Source organism: Pyricularia oryzae, chromosome 1 (assembly GCF_000002495.2).
Source record: "Pyricularia oryzae 70-15 chromosome 1, whole genome shotgun sequence".
NCBI lineage: Eukaryota > Fungi > Ascomycota > Sordariomycetes > Magnaporthales > Pyriculariaceae > Pyricularia > Pyricularia oryzae.
Genome location: NC_017844.1, coordinates 2,199,368 through 2,214,721, shown reverse-complemented (window position 1 = coordinate 2,214,721; position 15,354 = coordinate 2,199,368). Strand labels below are relative to the sequence as shown.

Genomic DNA, 15,354 nt, shown 5'->3' with positions numbered 1-15,354 from the left:
TGCCATCCCTAACTTGGTACTGTACAGTAAACCCCCCCAAAAATGGGCTTCAATGGAAGGTCCGCCTGGTACAGAGTGGATACCCCTTACAAGCGGCGCTCCTCCGCCCACCGTCCGGATTCGGGTTGAGGGAAGGTTATGCCGTCCCCTTGTAAACAAAAAAATAATGATTTGTTTCCCTTTTGTCGGTGATGGGCTCATCCATGCCACAGATCCATTTGGCTATCCTCAGCCCGGGCCCAACGTTGATGGCTTGGGCTTGGCTTGGATGGATACCTCGTGGGAGTCATACATACCGCTTGCTCTTGCTTCACGGGGCAGCTCTTTTCTTTTGCTTCCACCAAAGTACTTTTGCTTGGCCATTAGGCTCACACCCCTCTCGGCAAGGAACCAACCACCTTGGTTGCCTCATTGCACTGTACAGTAGGTATGCTTTTGTCTTTGACGTTTCTTTTGACATGCACTGGATCGAGATGGCACCGTACAGAGCATGGTGCAGAGCACGGTATATCGTATCATGTTCACGTTCTAGACGTCCTACTCGGTACGGATACACCGTAGCAAAATCCCAAAACAATCAAATCGACCGACCCTCTGCAGGGGAAACAAAAAAAAGAATTTCATGCGATTGTGATCTCCGGGTCCACAACCAGCTGTTCGTATCCTCTGGCGAGCGCCTCCTCGCCACCGGCAGCCTCGATCTCCAGCTCAATATCTGGCTGTGCCTCGCGGTACAGGGCGTTCTCCTCGCTCGCCATCTTGAACGCATGAGCCGCCTCCTCGTCGGCGATGATGTTTTTGGGGAGGCCGGTAGCTTCCACCTTGAGCTGTATGGCGCACGACCGTTCAAGCAGGCCAAACATCCATCCGGCCTCGTCGACTGTCGTTCCAACGGTGAGCAGGCCACTGTGTTTTTTTTTTTTTTTTTACTTCTGTCAGTTGCTGCGTGAGGGCCTATATTGAGGATTAAGGAGTATATACTCCGTGTACATTCATGTGTTTCGGGGGCGACTTATACCCATCCACAAATGGGATAAAGGTAGACTTAACTGGTTGATCATGATGAGTGCCTTGTTGGTGGTTCCCAACGCTGCTGCAATATTGTTGGCCTCGTCCTCGGCAAAGACGATCCCTCCGTAGCTGGTGTAGACGCTGTGGGCGTTGTGGAGGCTGCACACGTCCTGCGTGAGCATGTCCAGCGGTCTTCCAAATACGGACCATGCCCGCCCGGCCATGGTATGGGCGTGGCAGGCCGCATGAATATCGGGCCTCACTCTATGAACTGCGGCATGGCTGTTTCCAGGTTGTTGGTTAACACGGTTCAGTCCGGGGAAACAACACCAGGCGAGGCGAGAGTGGTGAGATATGTGAAACACAAGACACACATCCCCTAAACAATAACTTACATGTAGTACCCCGCCGCGTTGCCCGTGACCTTGCCCGTGGACGGGTTCGGCTTGCCGGCCACGATGCGGCCCGAGGCGATATCGAGCGCGAGCATGTCGCCCGCCCGCAGCATGCCGTAGTGCCGGCCGAGGGGGTTCATCCACATGAGGCCCGGGAACTCGGGGTCGCGGACCGAGATGTGGCCCGACTGGCCCTCGACGAAGCCCTGTCTCGCCCAGGCGCGAAAGGTCGCGGCCATGTGGATCAGCGTGTGCCGTCGCTCCTCGACAAAGGTCGGAAACGTGGGGATGCCCGGCATCACCTCGCCCTGCGAGATGGCCTGCAGCGGCGTCTCGTCCTCCTTGGCCCTGGTGCCCTTGGACGGCCCGCCGGCGACCGGCTTGGCCACGACGGGTGTGGCCGTTGCCTGTGCCTCGCTAACTGCCGAAGGGGCCATTGTTTCTTTGCTCTGTTTTTTTTTTCTCTTTTTTTTTGGCTTATAAAATTAATATACTACTTCCGAGTTCAGATTTTGTTCGAGTTCAATATGAATAATCGCCGAGTGTGATCATGCACATCGAACACAATAGGACGAGAGTATCTGGGTCTAATCAGCTCAAGCTATGCGGTTTCAAGATACCGGTCGGCCGCATTCGGAGCCGCTTGCCGATGCGGAGGCCGGGCATGCCTTTCATCGCATGTGGAGATTACTAATCACGAGCCTAATCGACTTGTATAAAACTCTCTGATTGATTGCCTAGTTATAGTCTAGTCATTAAAGTCCTCTTGACGGATTGGTTGGATCTTGTTCTTGTTGCTTTTATCAAAGTTTTGCGGATAAGTAGGAGGGAACAAACCCGCGCAATTATCCTTGGGCTCTTTCTCTTGTTTCCGCGCAGGTTCCTATGCTTTTTTTTCTCGTCAACCTAATTTATTGCAAACAGTCGTGAAAACAGCTGGAAAAATTCCAAAGCGAGAAAAAAAATATCAGATAATGCTTCATATTGTATTTGAAAATACAATATTTGCAGCCGAACATCAGTTTCCATGGCCGGGAAATGGGTAGTAATCGCTGACTGGCGCGGGCGCGGCTTGAGAAAATAAACCACCTAACCAATAACCTGCAGATTGATACGCATTGTAAGGGAACGAAAGTCGGACAATAATACTGTGAGATTTGCAATAGAAGATCCAAGTCCTGAAGCCGATGAGTTTCAAACAGAGTTCAAAGCTGAACTGCAGACCAAACCAGCCGTGCATTGCGTGCTTTATCATTCTTTGACATACTTTGTAGGATCTCTGGTGCAGACATCGAGCAATCGAATTTTTACTCTTCTCACGCTTCCTCCTATTGCTGTTGAGTTGCTCCACGATACATATGTTTTGTAAGCCCAATTATGTTGAATCAGGTCGTGTAAAAGCTGCAAAGGCACCGGTTAAACTCGTCTTTATTCGTTCTTGGTTTAGACCGTCTCTTTATGCGAAGCTAGTTACACGAAAAAGAAGGGATATAGAAACGGTAACTAAGCGGAAAAAATATGACCTAGCCGGTAGTCTCACCGGCAGAAGTACTATGAATATCACGCCAAGAGTCACCCTGCCCCTTCTATCATGTTCCAAGCTCTCTTTTTCTCTCTTGATCTTGATGATGAGCAGCCACGCGAGTCAAGCTCAACCTGCGCACGCTCCTGAGCATGGCGGCATCATTGGCGCCAAATTCTCATCCCCATCACCTACCTGGCTATACCGCCAACTCCTTCTTTTTAACTCTCCAAGCCTCACTCGCGTAAAACGACCTCGGTATCCGTAGAGAAGAAATGTGCTGCATGCCACACCGCATATGGTGCAAACAAATGCCCTGTATGTGGTATCAACACCACAAACTCCCATGACAGGGCCAAGGCCAGTATCGTCTATTGGTATCATTACAAGGACAACGACTGGAAGAAAGGAACGAAGTGCGAAGAAGAAATATCAAAAAGAAAACCAGGAGAAAGCATTGGCTGGCTTGCGCATGAGCCTCGGCGTGCCCAAGGAGCCCTCAAATATCGTAGAACTCCCACCCATCGCCACTCGAACCGACCTGAGACTGCCCAGCGTCAAGCTTCGATGCGGTGCCAGGCGCCGAGCCGTCTCCGTGTTTGGTAGAGCCGTAGCTTGGCGCAAACTCGTTCCGGAGTTCTTGTCTCAGTCACAACTCGTCGTCCTCCGCCTCCAGTTCTGACGGCTTCATCAACCCGCTGACCTTGGATCGCCTCTCGAGCTCCGCCTGCTTGGCATCACGTTCCGTCTGCTCCTTCTCAACAAGGTAAAGCTCCGCGTTGTCACCCTGGAACTCACGCAGCGAGATGAGGAAGTCGCGCAGCGTCAATCTGAACTTGTCGTACTGGGTGTTCATGTTGAACAGGCTGTCGACAAAGGCAACGATTTGAGCACTAGAAATTATACTTGGTTAGTCATCATACCTAAGACATCCTGTGGCCCTGTTCATATCCAGAAGTGCAAGCCTCATCGAATAGACTTACGGTTGAAGATTCGAGAACGCGTTGCGTAGGAGGTTGCCCACAAAGTTGGACAAAAACTCCCTGTTGCTCGTACCGGCAGGTGCCTGGTCGGGTTGGTACACAGGTCCCTGAATCTTGGGCGTGGTGCCGTCCGAGGGTTGAACAAAGTAAAACATGCGCATCAGCAGCTGGGACTGCGCCTTGAAGCCAGCCTTGTGATCTGTGTCGGTGATAACGAAAAAGACATCTTGCATGATGGGGATGAAAAACTGGTTAAAGAAGGCGTTGGACGTGCCCACATCAGTCTTCTCTGCAATGTTGACTATCAGCTCCTGGCACATGTTAAGGCCTGCTGCTTCCACGTCGCGGTTGTCGTGCTTGCTTGCCCACATGCATGAGTCAATGACAAACTTGAATTGCCGGTTGTCGAGCTTGAGGAGCGCCGGGAAACAATGCAAGTTAATGGCTCGCAAAAGGTTGAAAAACTCAACGCGATGCTCGGGGAACTCGGAAAAGTCCTTGTTGATCATCTCGAGGGTGCACTCAAAGACATTCTCCATAATAATCGGAACCTGGTCTTCCATCAGAGACTGCAGCTTAGAGATAACAACCGACATGGCCCGCAGGACTTCAGCATCCCGTGCACCAGGCACGTTGCCCTTGTAATCCAGCAGAACAGTCTCCAGGAGCTTGGGAACCATGTCTACCCGAACTGCCTGCAGATCCTCGGCCTTCTCAACAAACGTCTCGATGAGCTTCAGGATCTCTTTCTTGATCGTCCGCAAGCCGCGAACCTTTGGCGTCTTGGTGGCGATCTCTCCTTCGCGCGCAACCGCCTCGGATATCAGAGCACTGGTCGCACGATACATCTCCAACATGTCGTGGTAGATGCGGCCGATCTGTGGATAAAAGTAGGGGCCTATCGAGGTGCATGCCGATACATTCGTCTTCATGATGTTGCCAATGATCTTGATCGTTTCTGTCTCCTGCAGCACTGCTGGGTTGGCCGTGGCTGACTTGATGATCGACTCCCAAGCCTGGTTAGGCATTTGCATCAGGTCATTGAGCAGGCGCTCCTGCTGGTTCTTGTTACCCTGGGCAGCAACCATGAAACCACAGGCTTCGTAAAAGGTGTGAACCTGCTGAGGAGTGAGGTCACAAGTGATCTTTCCTAGGTTCCGTACAATCTCCTCGATGAAAGGCTCGTGCTCACTAGGCTGCAGGGCAACGAAATGGCGACGGCATTGTTTGGCGATCTTGATAAAAGTATCGCAAGCCATGTCCTGGACACCTGTAAAATAGGTCAGCCATAATCAGCTCCGTGCCAAACGACAGGTCTGGGCCAGGGGTCCTTGGTGCCTCTAGACGCTAAAACTTACCCTCGTGGGACTCGTGCATGAACTCAAACAGCTTGTTAACCACCGTCTTGAGAAACTTCCAGTGAGCCTTGAGGAATCGAGGATATTGGCCGACAATGTACATGATGTTACTGGCCACAACGGCCTTGTTGTCTTTGCCACGCTTCATCTCAGTGAGCCCAAGCAAATCCTTGATGACGGTCACCAGGAACCGCTTCTCGGTCTCTTCGTTCATCGCCAGCGAGATTGAGCCGATGGCCCAGCAGAGCACGTTGCAGTTGTGCCAAGACCACTCGCTGCCATCGACCTGGCGGGCAAGCTTGTCGATCATGATGGTCTCCATGTCCGTGACGTCGAGATGGGTGAGGTACACAAGGCACTCGCGTATTGTCTTGTAGAGCTGCACGGTATCGCTTTCCTTGACGAACTCGCGCACAATCTCACCCTCGTCGTTCTCAACAATCAGAACCTCCTCGGGACGCACCATCTTCTCAATCATGACGACTCGAAGGTTGCTCAGGATCTCCTTGTACTTGTGCTTTCTGAGTGGGTACTGCTCCAATACTTGAGGCGGCAGGGCACCGCCTTGTGAGAGCGCCGAGCCATGGTTCATCAGGGGGTTGTCGCCTGAGAGAGGGAGCTGCTGCATCTCCTCGTAGAGCTCCTGCACGAGCTTCAGCCAGTAATCTAGTGTGATCTTGAAGATTTCCCTGTCCTCAATCTGGGAGATGCGAACAAGGTAAAAGTGACCATGCGTCAGATAGTCACGGTTAGGCAACCTCTCAATCAGGTTCAGGTGCATGGAGAAAAAGTTGCACAGAAACAGGGCCAGGTTCTGGATGAATTCCTGGTCGCGCGAGTTACTTTGTGGGTACGTCGTCCTCAGATCCATATCGACGGGAATGATAGTAGCAATGGTCGCCAAAGTTTCCGTAAACATCTTGACCAGCTGCTCGTCGTAGTTGCTGACTTGTGTCGGCCCGCCAACCTGGAGACCTCCAATCTCGGTCAAGCATTGAAGAGTTACGTTCCGGAACGCCGGGAGCTCCAGAAAGCGTGTTCGCAGAGTGTCGATGAGGGGGGTCTCGAAGATGTATCCGAGGGGAATCCAGTTGCAGAAGCGAAGCAAAGTCTCAAGAGTAGCCTTGACCAGGCTCTCTTGGTTGCCGGTGTTCAGGATTTCGGTACACAGCTGGAAAATTTGTGAGAACTCTGCACACATTGTTTCTTTCAGATTCCTGGTTTTTGTTGACGTCATCTGCTCGGCCGAGTAGTCGAAAACCTCTTCCGAGAGAAGGCGCAGGATGATCATGTTGTTTTCGCAGATGGAAAGATTTGTGCGGCATGATGATATAATCTCGTTGATGAACGTCGGCCAGTTGTGAGGCCATTCCTGCTTCAAGATAGACACTAGGACCAGGTTCAGCTTGTTCAGCAACGTCTTCTGAGATCGTAGCGACTCCTCGGTGCTAGAGCAGTTTATGATGTAGTTAACGACAAAGTTACGGATGCCTAGAATCAGCCTATCAGCAAATTGTACTTTGGTACTGTCAGTTCACTCCATGTAAGATACAGACCTTGGCATTGCTCGCGAGGCAGAACCTTCCATCTTGTCATAATCACATTGTCGAGGATCTGTAGGCCGAGGACTACGCAGAAGTGTTAGCAGGTTCTCAAGTGCGGGCTGGCAGTTGCTGATGGTAAGATGCAGCAGAAACATACATTTCGTTTGCGAATATGTAGCCTCGGAGAGGATCTGATCTACCATCAACCAGGCATCGGGATCTTCTTTGAACTATTGAGGGCGCGCAAATGTTAGAACCGTGCAAAAAAAAAATAATAAAAAAATAAAGACGCGTCTGCAGAAATTTACGGAGATCACAAACCTGGTTCAAGGCAGCTTGTGCAGCTTTTTGCTATGTAGGAGGCAGATGACAAGGTCAGCAAGACGAGCGGCGTGGGGGTATGGGCACCAGAAACGCGTTTTCATACCTGGTCGCCGCGACCCTCGTAGAAGGCCTTGACAACACTGTCAAGCTCAGCAATCGTGTAACCCATGATGGCGACTCGGCGGCCGAGCTCGGCAAATGTACAAGCTCGTAGAGAGCAAGAGATCCGGCAAGTTTCGTGGGCAACACCCTAGAGGGTAGCTGAAAAAAAAAGGCGATTGTGCTTGTCGCCTGTGCCGCTAAGCTTCAACCCAAATGTGCCCGGGGGTAGAGGTTTCCTCCCCAATCGTTCGGGCGATCGGGGACGGGGCTCGTGTTTGCGTCGCGAGAAGTGAGGAGGTGAGGAAAGTTTGTGGGTTGGTTTTATGTTCGCAGACAAAGAAGATAGGAAGCAGCGAGGATTGAAGATAAAAAGAAAAATGGCCGACCGGAAGAGGTGAGGTCTGGATCCGGGTGAAGTGAAGGCGATAGGAACATTAGTTGGTCTGCTCTCAATTTCCCCCGCCTTGCGATTTGACCGCGGCGGGACTGAAAGCCCCACTATGACACCGCTCTCCTAAGCATGCAAGCCTAGGTAGGTAGCAGAACTCGCACGCAGCGCAGAAGGCTGGTGGCTGGCAGCTTTCATCGGCTGCGGTTGCATTGGTCTGTGCACCCAACCAGGCAGTTCGATGAGGTAGTGAGGGGTTTGGCAGATCGCGATGGCAGCTGCGTGTCATTCATCGTTGACAAGGCACATCGGATGTTTGCCATACCGATATGCTTAGGAATTGTTAGAAATTACCTAATTGCAATGCCCAGAGTTCGCGACGCGACACTTGAAGTTTTTCTTTTTTTTTTCTTCCATTCTCCATAATGGACCTTAGTTTTACCTTAATGCCATTAACCACTTTTCGAATTCTGCCAATTTCATTTCTTCAAAAGGAAAAACTGACAAATTTGACTTGACATAGGTGTACCTGCACCTAAAATTAATGTAGATTTCTGTAACAGCTGGGAAGCGACTGAATTTCTGTAGTTAAATCTTTCTATACAGTTGACTCGAAAATACACGATTTTGCCCGAATTTCTACGTGTGTATCTATGCTTTTTGATAACCGCACTCCGACAGTCCAGACTCGAGAGCCTTGATGGCACGATCAAGATCACCCCTTTCCGGGTTCAACTGAATTTGCAGTGGCAACAGTCAGCATCGTTCCAGCAAAACATTTTTCCAAGGTGTAAGGGGTTAACCCATAATATTCAACATACCACGCTGACGCCCATGTGGCCGAATCTGATATACTTGGGGGCAATCTCCTTGTGAATACCACCGGCAAAGATAACTCCTTTGCTGAACAGCTTCGGCAAGATATCGGTCGGCTTCACGCTCTCAGGGAGGTAGACTGCCGTCATGCCATTAGCCTGGTCGGCAGGGTTCGAGGCAACCTGCTTGAGGCCAAGATCGGCGATAGCCTTCTTGATCTTGCTTGAGGCCTCCTTGTGCTTAGCGAAGCGCTCAGCAAGTGGCCTTGACATTATCTGGGTCAGGGCCGTGTGGAGGGCGTGGATGAGCTGAGGCGACGGGGTAGCAAAGTATGAAGGCTTCTTGGCCTCGTAGTTGCGCATGACTTTGATTGACGTTGGTTAGCACGCATGCCAAGACATCCCGTCTCCTACAATTTAAAAACAAATAGGTACTCACTTGGCAGCCAGTTCTTCATGGATGCAAAGTAGGAGGCGGGAGGGGTTTTCCTAGCCTCAAATGCCTTGATTGCCCTTGAGCTGAACATTGAGATCGAGAGACCAGCCGGGCATCCGATAGCCTTTTGGCTGGCAGTGATCACACCGTCCAGACCCCACTCATCAAACGCAATCTCCTCAGAAGCCACACTGCATACACCATCGGCGATGATGAGGGTCTCAGGGGAGACCTTGTGCACCATGGCGCTGAGGTCCTTCAGCTCGCTGAGCACGCCGGTTGAGGTGTCAACGTGCGTGACGGTGAGGACTTTGTACTTCTTGGCACTAAGAGCCTTCTCAATCTCGGGCAGTTGAGGCCTGGATCCAACGGGGGCCTTGAGCTCCGTTACGTTGGCGCCATAGGTTCGCAGGCAGTCGGCGAAACCGTCACTGAAGTAGCCAGTGCCAAGAACCAGCACATCCTCGCCGGCTTCGACAAGGTTGGCAGAGACCAGATCCCATCCAAGGGTGCCGGACCCTGAGATGACAAATGGCTGCGAGCCCGAATCCGTAGTCTGGAACAGTTTGCGAAGGAGGGTCAAGGTCTCGCCAAAAACGTTGACAAAAGCCGGACCAACGTGGCTCTCGCTGCGTGTTGGAGTAACACAATTGGCATTAGCTTGGCGGTGCAGATCGGCTACAAGGAGTAAATTTGTACCTGTAATGGCTCATGGACTGGAGGACAGCATCGTCAAACTCGATAGGGCCGGGAATGAGCAGGGTGGGATGCTCAGGTTGAGAAGACATTTTGGAATGTTTGTTGCTATTGTCCGAGCTGGATGAAGAAGTTGTAGATGTCAAGCTGGGACGAGACGTGCTACTCAAGTGGTAGGAAAGCTGCGACAATCGAGAAGCTGCTGGTGACGTTGTTGCAGAGGGGTTAAGTATGCTAGGCGGGGACATGATGTCGGAGCTCTTCCAGAGATGTGCCCGACCCGACCCCTTAAGTACTGCCGAGCGTAGATGCGCCAGCTTTTCGGATGAACTTGAACCAAGTTTAGGTACCAAGTATCTCGCAGGTACTTTATCTACCTATTTCGCCTTTTGTACCTAAAAAAAGGTACCTCAATTCACGTTGCAGTTTCCAAGCCAGCTCGGGGTAAGGATGCGGTATAGTACAAGTTTATTTGCGTCCAATTGGTTAGGGATACTCAGCCAGCATCTTCCAGACAGTTTACAGTAGAAGAATCCCGGGATTCGGTTTGTTATTCCGCGGAACAGCCCCCGGGAATGGACAGCTAGGTCATAATTCTCCGTCTTCGGCCCCGGCGGGGTCAGCTTACGGAACGCCTCGTCTGAGGTACCTTTTCTTGAGTGGGTACCCCTCAACGGAGCATTACATAATCAAAGCCCACTCCATGCAAGTAAAGGTACCTTTGATAAGGTACGTACCTCGCCCAAGGCGATCTAAGCGGCAATGAATATCCTCTGACGTCTGGCGAAGCTTCCTGTCGTGTAAGCTCCACCGCGCTCAACCGCCGCCATTTGACTACAACTGTGACCCGGGAGCTCCAACAGGCTACCTAACATAGAGCTTCAAGCTGCTTGGCTTCGACATCCACCAATAAATGACTTGAAAAGTGCATCGGGTTTTGCGGTACAAAAGCGATCGCCCTCGAGATCTCAATTGCCCAGAGCTACATAGTGTTCGCGTCCACTACACTTCAGCTTCCGCCTAAGACGGGCCAGGCTCCCTAGACCGACCGACCAGCAAAACAATTCTGGTCACAGCGTCGAGGCCACCTGCATCGTACCGCAGCCATGGCCTTCCTAATCCTGGTCATTGGCGACCTGCACATCCCGGACCGCGCCCTCGACATACCCCCCAAAGTATGCCCTCGTCATCATAGCTTCACCATCCAGGCGCCTCGCGGTACTGCCGGACGCCGGCCCCTTTCGCGACCACCCCCCGAACTAACATAGACCAAATCTCTTTCGCCCTGATTGTAGTTCAAGAAGCTCCTCGCGCCCGGCAAGATTGGCCAAACGCTCTGCCTCGGCAACCTGACGGACCGGACGACGTACGAGTACCTGCGCAGCGTTGCGCCGGACCTCAAGATCGTCAAGGGCCGCCTGGATGTCGAAGCCACCTCGCTGCCGCTGTCGCAAGTGGTCACCCACGGCAGCATCCGCATCGGCTTCCTCGAGGGCTTCACGCTCGTCAGCAACGAGCCCGACCTGCTGCTCGCCGAGGCGAACAAGCTCGACGTCGACGTGCTGTGCTGGGGCGGCACCCACCGCTTCGAGTGCTTCGAGTACATGGACAAGTTCTTTATCAACCCGGGCAGCGCGACAGGCGCCTTCACGACTGGCTGGGGCACCGAGGAAGACATAGTCCCCAGCTTTTGCCTGATGGATGTGAGTTTGACGTCGGCAGTTTTGCTGCAAGGGCTTTGCGAGACTATCTGCACAGGGTCACTTTGGGCGCGCTTTTACTGACCCCAATCCTTTAGGTCCAAGGAATATCACTCACACTTTACGTGTATCAGTTGAGGAAAGATGAAAATGGAGTAGAGAATGTGGCCGTGGAAAAGGTCACGTATACGAAAGTAGTCGAGCCGCCAACAACAGCTTCGGCATCATGACGAATCATTGGATATAGCTTGAGTAATGGATTTACGGATAATGATCAAAGCAAACAATGCTTTTGCTCGTGGCCCCGATTTGACCAGCAAACTGTTCTAATACATTCATTCTTAGTCCATACAAAGTTTGTAATGACTATCATTGTCCTTTTAGACACCCGGTCTCCGTCGCCAGGTGCACTAGAAACAGACTGATGCAGAGCATCCAAAATTACAGGTATCTATCGGCATCTGGATGAGCACCCAGAGCGTTTGGCTCAAAGTAAGAAAAAGAAACACGCAACGTATGTTGAGGGCACGCCATAGGCAAAAGTATCGTTTGTTCGACAATATTGTTTATTTCATTGTACACTTAAAACACCTTGAAAAACCAGTCCTGTAAAAACTCCTTTTTTGAAAAAAAAAACAAACAAAAAAAAACCGCTTGCAGCAGAATTCTAGCAGTACAGACATACATCATCAATCATTTCGGTTTTCCTTGTGTTTTCATGTGCATGCCGCCGGTTTTTCTTTGGCTGCTGATCTTGGTGCCGGGGCCGTGTCGTGGCTGATAGAAGCCCGTTGCTTATACTTGGTCTTGCCGGACACGGCATCCGTCAGTTCACTGCTCGGCCGTCGCATCTTATCCCTAAGGTTCGGCTCTGCATAGCTGACCGACGCTCTGGATCTCCTGCTCGGTCTGGCTGTGTCGCCTCCGGAGGAAATGTCTGGGGGCGGCGGCGTGTCGCAGAATGTCTCCTTGACACCAGCCCTTCCAGGAGTTCCTGGAGGGGGCAGCTGTGCGGCAGGATTTGGAGCTGCCAGTTCCGCTGGGTGGATATTCATCACTCGAGGTGGAGAAGGCGATTTTGGCAGTATCGGAATAGGTTCTGCCTGCGCTTGCGGCGGCGCTGCTTTGGTTTTCACTTCTCTCTGAGTGACCGCCTTGTTGCTAGGTTTCTCACAGTCCACAGCGGCTCCCTTGGCTGGGAGCTTCCTAGGAGATGATACATCCTCATTCGTGCTCTTTGCAGCGAGCGCAGGTCGTGCCGGGGCAGGCGCAGCAGCGCTAGACTTTCTGTCCCGGGCTTCCCTTCGTGCCCCAGGCAAGCCTCTAGAATTCCTCCTGTTCTTGATTTCCCGGACTGTTGCTGATTTTGGCTTATCGGGGGTCGATTGTGAATTAGACAAGGTGTTGTTGTCCTTTGTGAAGCTGGGAGGCTCATTCTCGTCCGCGACTGCTTGTTTTCTCTTAGATCCACACTTCGCGACGGTTTGTTCGGGTTTCACAGGCGCTGGCACTGGCGCTGGCGCAAGTGGAATTGGTAATTGAAGCGCATCGGCTTTTGGTTCTGGGGTTACTTTCGGTTCTGGCCTCCGGGGTGCCTTTTTCGCAGGACTCTGAATGGCAGTTGTTTCCGGTGGATCAATCTTGGGAGGAGCCAGATTGGTCTTTTCCGAGACGGTTATATCTGAATATACAAGCACACGCCTGGCAGTGTTTGGAGAGTCTACTTTCTCAGGCTCCTCTTCGACGTATTTGGAGACTGGAGGTGGCCCCAAGACGGGTGAGTCGGTTGAGGTCTCAGCCTCAGCATCAGCCTCGGATTCAGAACATAAAGCAAGAATTTCACGGCGACTGTTGGGGAGGTGGTAGTGGTTAGTGGCCTGCGTAGGAAGATTCAGCGCACCCGGTGGTTTGATGAAAACATACTTCAAAGTCTGGCGCGGGTAGGACTTGTGCTCGTGAATCGGAGGTAGGCGGCCTTCTTGTGCTGCCAATGACTCCTGGTCTTCGATGCTCATCTCTTTCGTCTTCTTCTGGCGTGGGCTCTGGCCTAGACTGCTTCTTCTAGGCTTTGCAATTTTCCTCTCTCCCCTGTTGGGCGACCGTCTCTTCATGGGCGGCTCAAGGCCTAGACTGTCAAGTAGAGAACCCAGCTCGAGCAGCTGAAGCTCCATCTTGGCCTTGATCTCCAAGGCATGGTCTGCGATGCGACCGGCAGGATTGTTCTCGGCTGCCTTCTCTAGTCGCAGGATCTGTCCCCTTAGGTCGAGGTTCTCTGATAGTAGGCGTGCACATTCATTCTCGAGACTGCGAATTCGTAGCGATTGCGTAGAGTTGACGCGTGCAATGTCACGATTTTGTCGCAAAAACTTCCTTCGCACTGGAGGGTGAGGAGTGTTTAGCCGACATTCTTCAGTCCTGCGACGCATCGCAACAACAATGAAAAAAAAAAATGAAAAAAAAAACTTAAAGAAAACTTACGGATTTCCAAGCTGTCGGCAGAAACTGGTGGCTCGTTGAGTCTCGCCATTGTTCATAGTGATGCGGTTTGGGCTTTGGGTGCAAAAGTTGTTGTTTACCGCACCAAGTAAGTTGAGTAGTAGTAGTTTTGATATTAAATCGCAAAGGACCGGATAGGATCGTCACCAGGCTAGGCTGTAACACGCAAAGGCTAAGTCGGGACTGGATCCGGTATGGTAAACAACAGAGGCAGAACGTGCGTTGTCCAAAAAGCCAGAGCACACCCGTTGCCAACCTCCTCGCTTGCGCAAGAAAATCAGGAAGCGATATTTACGGCTTTCCCAACGAGGTTAGATTGGATGCAAGCTGAAGGGGCCACCGTTGCCCAGCAACATGCTAAAGTGGATATGTGCTCAACACACATCCCTGCCCACCGTCCAATGACGAGCTTTGTACTGATTAAGGTATTATCTACTGCATTATGCATTTGGGTCATCACAATATCTTGATGGCCACTCTTGATGGGCATTCCTAACCTAATAGATAAGTCTTCATTCACACGTTCGCAAGCCAGCCAAGCACTTTGCACACACAGTCTGTCATGTCGCTCCCTTCGAGATCACTCCCTGGCTCAATGCGCCAACCCTCGATTGCGGGAAGCTCAGGGCCAGGACAATCCCCCGCTCTTGTTGCGCGCGTCAACGAGAAAAAGGCCGAACTTGAGCATCTCAAAGAACTCCGCGACCTGAGCGCCGCCGTGGCCACGCAGATGGAGGCTCTGGAAAAAAAGTTGGGCACGCTTTCGGATGGAACAGAGGCTATCGCTGTCGTGATGGGAAACTGGCACAACGTATTGCGCGCTATCAATATGGCATCTGGTACGCTACTCGAAAGACCTTTGTCTCAAAGCTAAGTCACCCAAACCCACTTGGAGCTGCTGCTAATCTGATGAGGTATATAGCAAAACTCCCCAAGCCATCATCTAATGACGACCAAGATCACACTGAGATCAGGGCTGATAGTCCACCTGTGCCTCTGCCTCAAACGCTCGTCAGAATACCCACAGAGCATGCGCCAGCTCTGCATGCGCAAACTGAGGAAGCTGGAGAAACCGATGAGTGATGGATAACCCCACCCAGCCAGCAGTCAATCCAACATGGCATGTGCGAACTGTGCAGCTTCACCAGCTCTGAGAGGTTCATGGTCGAAGCTGAGCTCCATCTCGACGCTTGCGCCTGCACAAGAAAGCACAACATGTATGCCTCAGGGGAGCAGGTGGCTGAAAGTCTGCGGCCAAAAAATGAGGGGCAAGACCGGCACACAACAAGACCTTCGCACTGTACGCAGGGCTTCCCCTGTCATCTCACCTGCTCTTTGAGTCGCGTCGCGTCAAAACAACGCTAAGTTGAAACGTGGATCCCTGGTGAACCTGATCAGAGATAGCTCATTGCTTCTAAATCCTTCCATCAGAGTTCGAATCTTCGACCGGGGGATCAGACACACATTCTATCCTTGCAAAAAGAACATGAAGTCCCATGTTGAATAAGGATAAGAGTAACAAATTGTGGTGACGGACACTGATCGAACAAATGATGACAACTGCCAGATAAATGGGATTTGAGG

General features: G+C 51.7%; 6 protein-coding genes across 6 annotated transcripts; 2 read left to right on the top strand and 4 right to left on the bottom strand.

Moving 5' to 3' along the window:
- Positions 1–465: 465 nt before the first annotated feature.
- MGG_06636 (class II Aldolase) lies at positions 466–1,990 on the bottom strand. The gene is made up of 3 exons (XM_003709289.1): positions 1,407–1,990; positions 1,051–1,293; positions 466–906 (listed from the first exon to the last, which is right to left on the bottom strand). The coding sequence occupies exons 1-3, from the start codon at positions 1,841–1,843 to the stop codon at positions 621–623; spliced, it is 966 nt and encodes a 321-aa protein (XP_003709337.1). The 5' UTR covers positions 1,844–1,990; the 3' UTR covers positions 466–620.
- An 826-nt stretch (positions 1,991–2,816) lies between these two features.
- On the bottom strand, positions 2,817–7,759 carry MGG_02526 (exportin-1). The gene is made up of 7 exons (XM_003709288.1): positions 7,241–7,759; positions 7,135–7,164; positions 6,971–7,043; positions 6,826–6,897; positions 5,270–6,760; positions 3,912–5,181; positions 2,817–3,821 (listed from the first exon to the last, which is right to left on the bottom strand). Exons 1-7 carry the CDS (start codon positions 7,304–7,306, stop codon positions 3,578–3,580), a joined length of 3,246 nt encoding a protein of 1,081 aa, XP_003709336.1. The 5' UTR covers positions 7,307–7,759; the 3' UTR covers positions 2,817–3,577.
- A 368-nt stretch (positions 7,760–8,127) lies between these two features.
- On the bottom strand, positions 8,128–10,105 carry MGG_02525 (alanine-glyoxylate aminotransferase 1). Its single transcript, XM_003709287.1, has 4 exons — positions 9,578–10,105; positions 8,882–9,507; positions 8,449–8,807; positions 8,128–8,362 (listed from the first exon to the last, which is right to left on the bottom strand). Exons 1-4 carry the CDS (start codon positions 9,820–9,822, stop codon positions 8,279–8,281), a joined length of 1,314 nt encoding a protein of 437 aa, XP_003709335.1. The 5' UTR covers positions 9,823–10,105; the 3' UTR covers positions 8,128–8,278.
- A 225-nt stretch (positions 10,106–10,330) lies between these two features.
- MGG_02524 (vacuolar protein sorting-associated protein 29) lies at positions 10,331–11,629 on the top strand. Its single transcript, XM_003709286.1, has 3 exons — positions 10,331–10,749; positions 10,870–11,277; positions 11,373–11,629. Exons 1-3 carry the CDS (start codon positions 10,681–10,683, stop codon positions 11,502–11,504), a joined length of 609 nt encoding a protein of 202 aa, XP_003709334.1. The 5' UTR covers positions 10,331–10,680; the 3' UTR covers positions 11,505–11,629.
- An 89-nt stretch (positions 11,630–11,718) lies between these two features.
- MGG_02523 (uncharacterized protein) lies at positions 11,719–14,027 on the bottom strand. Its single transcript, XM_003709285.1, has 3 exons — positions 13,753–14,027; positions 13,198–13,651; positions 11,719–13,122 (listed from the first exon to the last, which is right to left on the bottom strand). The coding sequence occupies exons 1-3, from the start codon at positions 13,799–13,801 to the stop codon at positions 11,991–11,993; spliced, it is 1,635 nt and encodes a 544-aa protein (XP_003709333.1). The 5' UTR covers positions 13,802–14,027; the 3' UTR covers positions 11,719–11,990.
- Positions 14,028–14,332: 305 nt separating this feature from the next.
- On the top strand, positions 14,333–14,853 carry MGG_02522 (uncharacterized protein; the record flags this gene model as incomplete). The annotated part of the gene is made up of 2 exons (XM_003709284.1): positions 14,333–14,609; positions 14,693–14,853. 2 exons carry the CDS (start codon positions 14,333–14,335, stop codon positions 14,851–14,853), a joined length of 438 nt encoding a protein of 145 aa, XP_003709332.1.
- Between the last annotated feature and the right edge of the window lie 501 nt (positions 14,854–15,354).

Bases quoted from the DNA above. Each gene is read 5' to 3' on its own strand.
- MGG_02524 (XM_003709286.1), top strand. From the start codon at position 10,681: ATGGCCTTCCTAATCCTGGTCATTGGCGACCTGCACATCCCGGACCGC. The intron at 10,750-10,869 runs GTATGCCCTCGT...CCCTGATTGTAG, and splicing joins CCCTCGACATACCCCCCAAA to TTCAAGAAGCTCCTCGCGCC. The intron at 11,278-11,372 runs GTGAGTTTGACG...CCAATCCTTTAG, and splicing joins CCAGCTTTTGCCTGATGGAT to GTCCAAGGAATATCACTCAC.
- MGG_02523 (XM_003709285.1), bottom strand. From the start codon at position 13,801: ATGGCGAGACTCAACGAGCCACCAGTTTCTGCCGACAGCTTGGAAATC. The intron at 13,652-13,752 runs GTAAGTTTTCTT...CTCACCCTCCAG, and splicing joins TGCCGACAGCTTGGAAATCC to TGCGAAGGAAGTTTTTGCGA. The intron at 13,123-13,197 runs GTATGTTTTCAT...CCTCCCCAACAG, and splicing joins TACCCGCGCCAGACTTTGAA to TCGCCGTGAAATTCTTGCTT.
- MGG_02526 (XM_003709288.1), bottom strand. From the start codon at position 7,306: ATGGGTTACACGATTGCTGAGCTTGACAGTGTTGTCAAGGCCTTCTAC. The intron at 7,044-7,134 runs GTTTGTGATCTC...CGCCCTCAATAG, and splicing joins CACAAGCTGCCTTGAACCAG to TTCAAAGAAGATCCCGATGC. The intron at 5,182-5,269 runs GTAAGTTTTAGC...CCTATTTTACAG, and splicing joins CATGCACGAGTCCCACGAGG to GTGTCCAGGACATGGCTTGC.
- MGG_06636 (XM_003709289.1), bottom strand. From the start codon at position 1,843: ATGGCCCCTTCGGCAGTTAGCGAGGCACAGGCAACGGCCACACCCGTC. The intron at 1,294-1,406 runs GTAAGTTATTGT...ACCTGGAAACAG, and splicing joins AACGCGGCGGGGTACTACAT to CCATGCCGCAGTTCATAGAG. The intron at 907-1,050 runs GTTAAGTCTACC...AAAAAAACACAG, and splicing joins GCACTCATCATGATCAACCA to TGGCCTGCTCACCGTTGGAA.
- MGG_02525 (XM_003709287.1), bottom strand. From the start codon at position 9,822: ATGTCCCCGCCTAGCATACTTAACCCCTCTGCAACAACGTCACCAGCA. The intron at 8,808-8,881 runs GTGAGTACCTAT...CGTCAATCAAAG, and splicing joins CATGAAGAACTGGCTGCCAA to TCATGCGCAACTACGAGGCC. The intron at 8,363-8,448 runs GTATGTTGAATA...CTGCAAATTCAG, and splicing joins GCCACATGGGCGTCAGCGTG to TTGAACCCGGAAAGGGGTGA.